Here is an 11,491-nt window from a genome sequence, read left to right as displayed (position 1 = left end):
AAATATTATCTACTCTCCATTCTCTTCCTCTCACACATCTGTCCCAGCTCTCCAGCATTTTTTTTCAGAGAGTGATAACAGAGATTGAGAAGGGATTTAATCCATTAGACAAACACATCAAGCCCAGTCCCTCCTGGTGTCTTCTTGTCACAGGTACTACTTTTAAATCACTTTCAGAGCAAAAGATATATTTGGTGGCATCAGAGTTCAGAGTCAGTATTAACATTCTTGTACTTGATTTTCTAACTTCCAAGCAACCCTTAAATACAATTATCTTTATCTAGTTTTCTTTAGAACCCATTTTCTGGTATTAAAACTAATCTAGCTTATGCATCTGTATCCTGTGCTCTCACCACAGTTTCCCTTTCTATTTTTCAAACCTTGAAACATCTTCAAATGAGGAAGGAGTTTTCTCTGTGAAAGGCATAAACAGCCCCCTGAATACTAGGGCAAGCCTCCAAGAAGACAAACAGCATTTGTACTCTAGTGGAACCTCTGAAGGAATGAAATTCAGTGCTGGAAGAAGAGGAGGAGAGTGATTACTCAGCAAGCATGGGCCGTGGGTGCTGTGGGATGAGATGCTAGGAAAATGCTATGAAAGAATAATTTTTTTGCCTTCTTTGTAATTTTTCCAGGGCAAGCTCTTCCCAAAGTTATGGTAGTTCTTAACAACAGTAAGGCCAGCAGCTTCATCTTCATACTGATGGATCTCCCAGGATTGGACGCCGCTCATTGCTGGACAGCTATCCCTGTCTGCTCTGTTTATATTCTCTCTTTGTTGGGCAACATCCCATAATGTACACTGTCAAGTCTGTTCCCAGCCTCCACACACCTATGTACATCTTCCTGTCCATGCTTTCAATGGCTGACCTGGGCCTCGCAGCTTCTACGCTGCCTTCAATGGCAGCTGTCTTTCTCCTAGGCCAGTGAAAGGTGGGAGCTGCAACCTGCTTTCTGCAACTCTTCTTCATCCATACATTCTCAGTTATTGAATCAGCTGTGCTCTTGGCCAGGGCCTTTGACCGCTGTGTGGCTATTCGAGAACACTTACGCTATGCCACCATCCTCACAACCAAGTGAATTGGCCATTGGGCTGGCCATTGTGACCCGTAGTACTGCTCTCCATCTGCCCCTGCCTTTACTCCTTGGCAGACTCCAATTTCAGCCCGTGAATGTTCTGTCTCATTCATACTATGTTCATCCTAATGTCTTAAGGCTAGGCAGTTCTAGCACTCTTCTAAACAGTGGCTTTGGGCTCTTTGTCATGCTCTCCACACTGGGGTTGGATGCTGTACTCATTCTGCTCTCCTATGTGCTAATCTTGAGGACAATATTGAGCATTGCTTCCAACACTGAGTGACTCAAAACCTTTAACACCTGCATTTCCCACATCTGTGCTGTATTACTATTTTATACCCCACTGGTCAGCCTGTTGATGATCCACCGTTTTGGGAAAAGGAAGCTACCAGCTTAGTTATACATGCTTCTCTCCTATCTGCACTTTCTTGTTCCTCCAGTGCTCAACCCAATTGTCTACAGTGTTAAAACCAAAGAGATTCAGGTACGCATTCTGAAGATGCTCCATCCAAGAAAACTCTGAGTCACAGAGATGAAATATTGGTTGCTATATTCCATCTACCAACTGAAGACATCTCAGAGAGGCGGCAGAGCATGTAGCTCCCATCTGATGTATCAATCAATTAATTATTCAAAAACATCGATTGAAATATATTGAAATGTGTTTTAACATATACCTTTTAAAGCAACACCTGTTTAACAAGAAAAAACATGTTGCTCATTCTGCAAAAATCAGTATCAGCCTGTAAAAGACTCAGATTATTATAGAGGAAACTGACAGGATCTTGAAAGAATATCATTAACATGTAAAAGCAAACAGATTAGAAGAGTGGAATTCAAAGAAATCTAAGACATCTCCAACTAAAAACCTAGAATTTTATTTATAAATTAAACTCAGGAGGACTTCACTTGGTATACCTTCTGAAAATTTGGCAAATATGTAAAATCAAAATGTTTTTCTTGTGATTTGCATAATAACTGTAGATGTGGGTTACACTAGAAAATATAAACCAAATGAAATACTTCAAAATTTTTTAAATACACTTAAATAAAGATCTTAATTATTATAATAAAATGTGTCCCAATGTGACAATTAAGCAGTTCAGTATTTTTTTTTTAATATTCCATGATTCATGAAGGGTGGACACAGCCTCTAATCTTCACCAGCCTTATGAATGAAGTTGAATTTATTGTCTTATCATTTTATCTCTTGTATATATAAATGTAGTTTCAAAATTATTGATCCATACTCCCGCTGGGGACAAATTTACCATCTTGAGTGCAATGTATGTGTGCAGTTCCATATCATTAAACTTACAAAGCCCAGTCAAAATACCATTTTCTGTGAACCGGTGATGGGTATTAAGGAAGGCACATATTGCATGGAGTACTGGGTGTGGTTCATAAATAATGAATCTTGGAACACTGAAAAAAAAAAACAAAACGGAAAATTACCAAAAATAAAAACAAAATGAAAAAAAGCAAAACAAACCCAAAATACCACTTTCTGAAATTGAGATCAGCTCTGTTTCCCTTTATGCCCATCAGTGAGATTGTGTCATATATTTGTAATACAGGTACAATTTTTTCATAGTGAGCCATCTACCATGGGATCTCCCAACTTTTTTTTCTTTTTTAAATTTATGTGCAGCAAAGTTCACATTTTGCAGTTTATAATTCTGAGTTTTGATGAAGGATATAGTCATGTTCAAATAAGCAAATAAGAGAAAGCTAGAAAGTACCCCCATGGGGCTGGATTATGTATGCACACACATATACATATATACACATATGTACACATATGTACTTATATATGACTGCTAATGTTCATGTTTCTCTTCACATGCACAAATGTATTTGTCATAAGTGTTCTAAAGCTCTTTTCCTCTAATTCCAGAATCTCTGTTCACATTGAATCTCTTTTTCTTTGTTTTACTTTATTGATTATCTTCTGCTTCCTATTTGTCTTTTTTTTTTTTTTTTTTAAATGTGGTTCTGGGCACTGTGAATGCTATATTATTGGGAATCTGGGTCATAATATCTTATATAAAGAGAATCTGATTTGACAGGGCAGTCAGTTAAGTTATTGGAGGATCATGTTACTGTTTTTACATCTTGGTTTTTGGTCTTATTAGGGTCGATGCTTATTAGCCTTTTTTCTTTGGTTATAATATTCCTGCCTTCTATTCACCCAGTTGGTGAGACAGATTTTTACTGTGCGGTTATAGAAATGGGTGAAAACATGGCACTTGACACTGGAAAGATAAAACTGATAGCAGTTTATTTGTCATAGATACTCACAGACTAGGGAAAGAGGAAACTGCATGCCAGGTGAGGGGCACATAGGGGTGGCACTTGTGGATAGAGTGAACAAACAAGGCGCCATGGGAGACAGGTTCTGTAGTAATGGCAGGTGGGGTCACCACTCTCATTCCCCTGGAGGATTTGAGTGGCTTGTTTGGATAATTTCATTGGCCTACAGGAAAGTGAAAGCCATTAGTTTGGAGTGCAGCTGGTTTGATTGCTGGGAGGGGGCCCTTGTCCGCTGGATGCGAGGTGTATCTGGAAGAGCAGGGAAGCTCATGGGTAGGCTTTCTGATGCACTCCCAGTTTCAGATGCCAAAGCAACACAGGATATTGAATCAATTTCATGAAATCAGAAACCACACCACATACTCCCTCTTCTTATGGCGTGGCCCTTCTAGGGTTTCAGGTCAATGTCCAAGGTCTTTAAAGAGCCCTGTCCTCTCTCCCTTGTTGGAACTCCAATGTGTCCCAGTACTGAATGAATTCCAGAATCTATAGGCAACTTACTGTCTACACTTTGCCTCAGAGATGTTCTCTGCCAAGCTTTTCAGCATCTTGTCCTGTGAATCTGAAGCTTAGTACTTGGTGAAAACCTCAAGTGGACACCTAAGCTGATTTCTAGGACTTCTTCACGTCTAGTAGGTGCCCCAAATTTTGATCCCTCACGGCCTCCAAAATCACTTCTGTCTTCTTTCCCTCCATTAAGGAGAGAGCTCCTCTCAATTTGCCTTCAACTTCCTTGTCTTATTTTGTGTGTGTGTATGTGTGTTTGTCTTTTTTTTTTTTTTTAATTTTTATTTTATTTTTTCAGTGTTCCAAGATTCATTGTTTATGCACCTTGTCTTAGTTTGTAAAGTGCAATCTGGCAGAAAGCCTAGATGGTTATGGAGTTTACATCTTATTATCTTTTATCACAAGGAATCACACCTCTGTACTGTCTGTTTTTCAATATCTGGTATATTTTATATCAGTCTTGCCCAGAGTTAAGAGTTGTTTTTCTGTTGGAATATGTCAAACATCCATTTCTTCTTTAGGACATGTAACATTGAGGTTGAAAGCTTTTGGGGTCTCAATATTATCTTGCATTCATACTCAAAGTTTTGACAAATGTGTGTGCTTACAAGAGCTGAGCTTTTTTGTTTTGCACTTGTATGGTGAAACAAAGAATTTCACAAAACATTCTTTTGGGGAAGTTTGAATTTTCTGCCTGGGTTGTGGCAGACAACCCAGCTGTTGTGGCTAAATTTTGATTTCTATTCTGTTTATGTCCATTTATTTTCTATTTCTATTTTCCTCTAAGTTGTAAAGTCCTTCATGTTATTGAATTTTTATTTCTCTTGCAACAATAGAAAGTGCCTTTGTTGCATTTGTAAGTGTATCATCATCATCATCATTGTTAGGTCCCCCCCAAAATGGGTACCCCAATAATGGGTCCATGATTAAAGGAGCGAGACTGATAAAAGTGAAGGTCAAGCAAGCTTTATTTCGCACCAAGCATCAAGAGTCAGATCCACCGTCAAACAAACAGACCGGTCGGGGCGCCCCTTACAGAGGACGACCCCTCCCTGCTTTCCAGACTAACTTTTATAGAGCAAAGGCCATGTGGTTGGGCCTGGCCACACACAGGTGACTAATTGAATTACAATTCACCTCAGAGTAGCCATGGAAACTAGCCCATCACCTTGGTAGCTAGGAGAGAGTATGCACCCCCACTGTTTGGATGTCTCCACCTGGCCTGGCCCACCCTTGTATCTGGGCTTTGTTACCTGGAGCTGGTTTCCAGGACTTGTTTTTAAGTCCCATGGGGGAAGGGGAGCAGGGACAGTTTAAGGGTTAAACAACAAAGTTATTGTTTAACCTTAATGGAAGCCTCTGGCTAAAATAAAGATATAAAATAGGTCCTTACAATCATCATCATCTAATTTATTGAGTGCTTAATGTGTGCTTTTTTTAGGAATGATAGTAAGTGATTTGTATATATAATTAAAAACTCACAATGTTATTATAAAATAATAATAAAATAGTAGGTAATTATTCGAGTATTGACAAACATGATTATGTTTTTAATGGAGTACCTGATTTAATCCTCATAGTAATATTGTGCATTAGTTTCTTTCACTATTCCATTTTCACAAGTGAGGAAACTGAGAGGTTTGATCAGGTCTTTTTGATGTTGAAGCTTGTACTCTCAAAAGCTAATTGCTTTTTAAAAATATAAGAAGACTCAGTAACTGAGACAGACTTGTATTCCAATCAGGATGGAGTTTCTTACAGCCCATTGAAAACTTCTTTGGCAATGACATGGTTAAAGCTATTTGCCACCCCAAAGCCCATGCTGTCTATTATATTCATCAGGGGATGCTATCCAGGAATGTACCCTGGAGGAGGGTGAGAAATGTCTTCAGCTCTTAACTTCTTGTGGGTGAGTCAATAACATGGGGTTTGGAGAGGAGAGAGGTGAAGCCATTTGCCAAGATTCCTTGTTAGTGTTCATAGAAAAATAGACTTAATATGATGTAAGGCCCTGAAAAAGAACGATATTGAGGATTTAGAGGGAAGAAAAAAAATGTTCTTTATCTGCAGGTACTATCTGGAAACTACTTGATATATTTACTGAAGAATTCCTCAAATGTACATTCATAATAGATAAAACCAAATAAATGGGAAATTGGGAGATGGGCTAGTAACTCACCAGCCTCAATCCTCCATGCCTTAAATGTATCCTGATAAATGTGTACCTAAATCTTTAGGCAGATGGATTTTATGCCCCTGAAGGGAGACATGCTGAGATGAGGAAAAGTTTGAGGAGCAGAAGGGAATGGAAAGTTGTTGGTTTGGGAAGACAGTCCATTCCTATTTGAATGATGGAAGGTAACAGAATGATGATGGGAACTGATAAATCCAGAGTGATTAAGGTTAATTGCAATTGCTTCTAAATCTTTGAAGAATCATCTGTGAAAAGGCTCCTTGCATTTTGAGCACAGTAAGTAAATTTAGGAAAAAATTAAAGAACAGACAAACATTAACAATGATTATTTTCTAAGTGCTTTACAGAATATTGGGAACTCTTCCACCCACTGTCTTCATTTCTCATCCGAGAAAACGATGAGATTAGTATGAGATGTAGTACAAGTCACCCACTGCCATTCTTTAGACATGGGAAAAGTGAAACCAATGTTGTACATACATGTAAGTGTGCCAGCTCTGTACTGTGAGAGGAGACTCCTTTGTGAACATGAAATCTATGTTCTTATTATTTCTTATTACTGTCATGGCAGAACATTGGCTCTTAATGCTGTTAATCTGAATCCCAGTGTGACTGCAGAAGAAAACAGACGCTGGTGCTAGGAAACCAAACATGGTTTCTCACTTTGCTCCATGAGGGCACAGGTTTAGTACATCTGACTGAAAATCTGTTGGAAAACCAAAAGGAAAAGTTCCTGCAACAAAAGGTCGCAGTACATTCTTAACCCTTTTGGATAAATAGCTCTTGCTTAAGCCCAAGCTTGCCCAAGTTATATGTTTTGTTGTTTGTCTTGTTTTCCAGTGTTTTGTGACAAAGCCAGGACCAGAAACAGGCACCTTTCCCCCTATGTCCTTCTGTTCCTTTTCACAAAATCCCTTCACCCCACAGGTCTTTCTTAAAAATTAAGAAAAACCATCACACACACACACACAAACTCACAAAACTCTTCTCTTCTGCACAGTCAGCTCCATGCAATATACAAAAACAATATGCTCCACATATCTGAGCACCCGAGCGCCTTTTCTCATAAGTCCATTTTCTCAAATGCTAAGTGAAATAATGTCAGAAATTCTAAATATGCTCAGACTATGCCTATTCATTATGTTTCTATCTCCACGTTTGAAATCTAAGGGAGAAAGGATGGAACTTCCAGTGTACTAAAGAAATGTTAAACATTTTTCTCTAATTTTGAAGAAACAATGCTGCATGAATGTAGGGTGAAGACTTCATAGATGGCATTCAAACACTCTGTTTGAATACACAATTCTTCCCAGTCAGTGTCCTCAAACATTTCTCCATCTTACTTCCAGTTTGCACTATCTCCCAGTAACTGACTAGAAATTCATGAATCTGTATATAGAGGGGTCAGTAAAACAGCTTGTCCAGCTTCCTATAGCAGCAGCAGTTAACAGACTACAGATCTTCTTATTAATAATTTAGTACTTTTCTAATAAATTATAAGGCAAAAATAGTATCTTTGTTATAATTGCTATATGCTTTTTTGGTCTTAAATGATTTATGGTAAGATCATATCAAAGAACCTGTGTCTATGATCCAGCATCCTTGCATGCCCCTTCTCAGAGTTGAGCCCTCAGGAGCAAGATTTCTTTCTTTGTCTAAGGGTGTCCCTTTCCTATTAACTCATAACCTCTGCTTCTCTCCTACTTCTCTCCTACTTCTTCCCACATCACTGAACTCACATGCTTACAAAACAATGCTATACCTAAAGATGGACCTCCGTGAATCTCAGGCCTCAGTCTGCATCAAAACACTGGACACAGCTTCAACTCAAGAAATCCTGATTCAGTATGTTGGGGCTGAAACCTAATAATCTGCATTTATTACAATTTGTCATGTGCCGATGATGCCACCAACCAGGCCACACTGTCAGAGCCACTGGATACATACTCAGAGCAGCAGACAACACCTCCCTACCCTGGTCAAGTGAAACGCAGTTCTCTTAAGTAATTGTGTTGGTTCTGGAAGGTTGTCTGTTTTATCTTACTTCTTTTATCTATCACAACACCAGCTGGAACAGATACCTATACCTTAGCTATCCTGTGTGCTAACAGCTTTGGGTTTTTCGTGATGTACCTCCATACTTTCCCTACCAATCAGAACTCACTCACCCAGACATGCACAAATCTCCTTCTTTCTGTTTTGCCCATCTCCAATTCTCCCCTCCTCAGAGAGCTGTCTCCTAAACTCTAAATTGAAAATCATGTACTCTTCTCTTCCCATATTGTTTTAATTTATTCACATATTTGAAATATTGATTCATGCTTTCCTTATTATTGGGATCATATTTATATCTTGTGTCTAAAGCAGTGACTTAGATGGTTTAAGTACTGAGTGAAAATTAGGACATTTAATCTGGAGGAAACAAAGTAGATTACAAGAGGAAAACCAGAAATGGCCATCATACCGGAAATTTTTAAACTTAAGCTTTTATTTATTTAGCTGTAAAGATAAGGATTGTGAATGTCTTGATTTGTTTATTAATAGCTGGCCTTTGTCTTTATCATCGTGACAATATCCAGAGTAAAAGATACTTAGTCAGACATTATTTCCAGTCCTAGATCCTCCTTTATAATTGACATGATTTTAGTAAAGTTATATAATTGAATTCTTAAGGAATAAGTTTCTTAATCTGGAAAAACTGGCTAACTTCCAAGGGTCCAGATGCTTTAAAATCAAACATCTGAAAGTGTTTTGAAATATGTTGAAAAATACTTTAAATGAAATATGAAAGGAAGAAATTATACTTGTGTATTTTTACCTGCACAAGAAAAAGGGACAGAATTCATTTTTATGTGGAACTACTTTTCAAAGAAAGAGGAATACAGGATTATTTTCCAAGACATATGAGACAAAAGGTGATAAAATGAAGAGAAAATCGATATCACGGGAAAAGAACAAAACAAAACAAAACTCTGCAGAGATAATTAAGAAAGTTTCCTAAAAATTAAGCTGTCCTTGTTGGTTATTGTTTTTCAGTTTTGTACTCCTGGGAAACTCTGGAAATCTCCTTCCTTTATTTATGATTAGGAGGGATGGTGGAAAGTTTCCAGACAGTGCTTTGACTGGGTTCTTGGAAAACGGGACGTGTAATGGATTAACTCTGGAGAGAAAGCTGAACGGCAGGAAGTGAAACAGGAGCCAAAGTTCAAGGGAGAGAACACAAGAAAGACCCAAGATGTAGTCCTAGATTATTATTTTTTTTTCCAGAAATCACTTTATAAGTGGATCTAAGTTCTGATTCTGATTCCTTCAGAGCTTTTTCTGATTTTATATGTTCATCAATATAACACTGAATAATGCTGAATAATGACATATAAGGTACACGGTAACTGTTTAATCTTCTACGAGTTGAATCATTCTATCTTATGTTCCACACGTACAGCTCAACTGGAGAATGAATCGTATTTGGAAAAGTATTTAAAATTTTTGCCATAGGTTAACATTTTAAGCCATATGGGTGATAAGATTGTATCTGTGTGCTCACACAGGTGGGCTGAAATGTAAGAAGGAATTATTTTATATTGTTTTAATTACAAAAGAAGATGTCAGTCTGCAAAATTTGGATATTCACACCGAAGTGCCTACTGAAAAGCAGTGTGAAGGGGAACATGACAGGAAATGAGGAACCTGCACTCTGCTCCCAGATCAGGGACCTAGAGTTCATGTCTCAGGAGGTAGAGTGAAGAGTTAAGACCAACACTATCTTGGTCCCTTTCTAGGTCCACCTTTCAACTTCTGATTTTGTGATAAATTTTGTTGTGAGGCTGGCAAGCCAGGCTCCCCATGAATGCAACATTTCTTTAGTAATTTAAACTAACCTTTGTTTCAAGCCTCCTTTTCTATGACCCTGGGGGAAATGCCTCCACAACCCACAAGGCCATGGTAGTCAGGGAAACACTTTGGGGAGTCAGTGAAAGGTCTTGGTTTGTAGAACAGATTCTGACCCAGCAACTCCTTTGATTCCAGGATCTGTGGCTGCATTTCTGCTGGGAGATCTGCCCAACATGTCAGATTCCAACCACACCGGTGCCGTCTTCTTCCTAGCAGGCCTCCCAGGCCTTGAGGCGATGCACAAATGGCTCTCCATCCCTCTGTGTGCCATGTATGGGGCATCTCTGGCAGGGAACAGCTTGATCCTATGGCTGGTGAAGTCAGAGCCCTCCCTTCACCAGCCCATGTACTACCTGCTGTCGATGCTGGCAGTGACTGATCTGGGCCTGTCTGCCTCCACTCTGCCCACCATGCTCCCCATCTACATGCTGGGTCTCAGGCGGGTGTCAGTGGATATGTGTCTGACCCAGCTCTTCTTCATCCATACCTTCTCCATCATGGAGTCCTCCGTGCTGCTGACCATGGCCTTGGACCATTTCGTGGCCATCAGCAACCCCCTACACTATGACACCATCCTTATGAGCCCCTGTATTGCCAGCTTGGGCCTGGCCAGTGTAGTGCGCAGCCTCGGTCTCCACATCCCAGCCCCCATCATGCTGAAGAAATTGCCTTACTGCCAGAATCGCCTTTCTCACTCCTACTGCCTGCACCCAGATGTCATGAAGCTGGCCTGTGCAGACACCCACATCAATAGTGCCTATGGTCTCTTTGTAGTGCTCTCCACACTGGGGGTGGACTCGGTGCTCATTGTTCTCTCCTACATGCTGATCCTCCAAACGGTGCTGTCTATTGCCTCCAAAGCTGAGCGCCTCAAAGCCCTCAACACATGTGTCTCACACATCTGTGCTGTGCTGCTCTTCTACACACCTATGATTGGCCTGTCCGTGATCCACAGATTTGGGAGGCGGGCTTCCCCTTCCAGCCCTGTGCTGCTTTCCTATCTGCACTTTCTCATGCCTCCAGTGCTTAATCCACTGGTTTACACCATCAAGACCAAGCAGATCCGGCTGAGGATGCTACGCTTCTTTAGGTCGCATGGGGCTGGCATCAGAGACGTTCAGGCTCAATAGGCCTTTGGTAGAGAGAGAAAGGGCATGAGAAACTTTGGTCATAGATGTTTAATGGGCCATTTCACATAAATTCCTATAGTGAGAAGAATGTAACAAGGAGACAGCATCATCTTCATAAGAAGTTCTCACTCATAGGAAGAAATAACCATGTTCTCATTTATTTCTCAGTATGCAAAGTTTCACTGAACATTTACTCTGTTAAATATACTACTATTGACCCTATAAATAGAAATAGAACTAAGATATAGCCTCTGTTTTAGAGGAAAGACTCATAATATTTAAGACTCATGAAGGGGACTGCCAATCGAAATGGAAAAGGAATTCAGAAGAATAACTTAGAGACCTTACAAATGTAAACAGTTCACATAGTGCTTTGCCT

At 39.6% G+C, this 11,491-nt stretch overlaps 1 protein-coding gene and 1 pseudogene across 1 annotated transcript; both read left to right on the top strand.

The window, feature by feature from the left end:
* Positions 1–655: 655 nt before the first annotated feature.
* LOC123948742 lies at positions 656–1,600 on the top strand (annotated as a pseudogene).
* Positions 1,601–10,152: 8,552 nt separating this feature from the next.
* Positions 10,153–11,112, top strand: LOC123948741 (olfactory receptor 51G2-like). Its single transcript, XM_046015902.1, has one exon. It carries the CDS (start codon positions 10,156–10,158, stop codon positions 11,110–11,112), a length of 957 nt encoding a protein of 318 aa, XP_045871858.1. The 5' UTR covers positions 10,153–10,155.
* The last annotated feature ends 379 nt before the right edge of the window (positions 11,113–11,491 follow it).

The sequence above is a fragment of the Meles meles genome, chromosome 8, assembly GCF_922984935.1.
Source record: "Meles meles chromosome 8, mMelMel3.1 paternal haplotype, whole genome shotgun sequence".
NCBI lineage: Eukaryota > Metazoa > Chordata > Mammalia > Carnivora > Mustelidae > Meles > Meles meles.
This window is presented reverse-complemented; position numbering and strand designations above follow the sequence as displayed.

Excerpts from the sequence above, each read along its gene's own strand:
- LOC123948741 (XM_046015902.1), top strand. The coding sequence starts at position 10,156 with ATGTCAGATTCCAACCACACCGGTGCCGTCTTCTTCCTAGCAGGCCTC.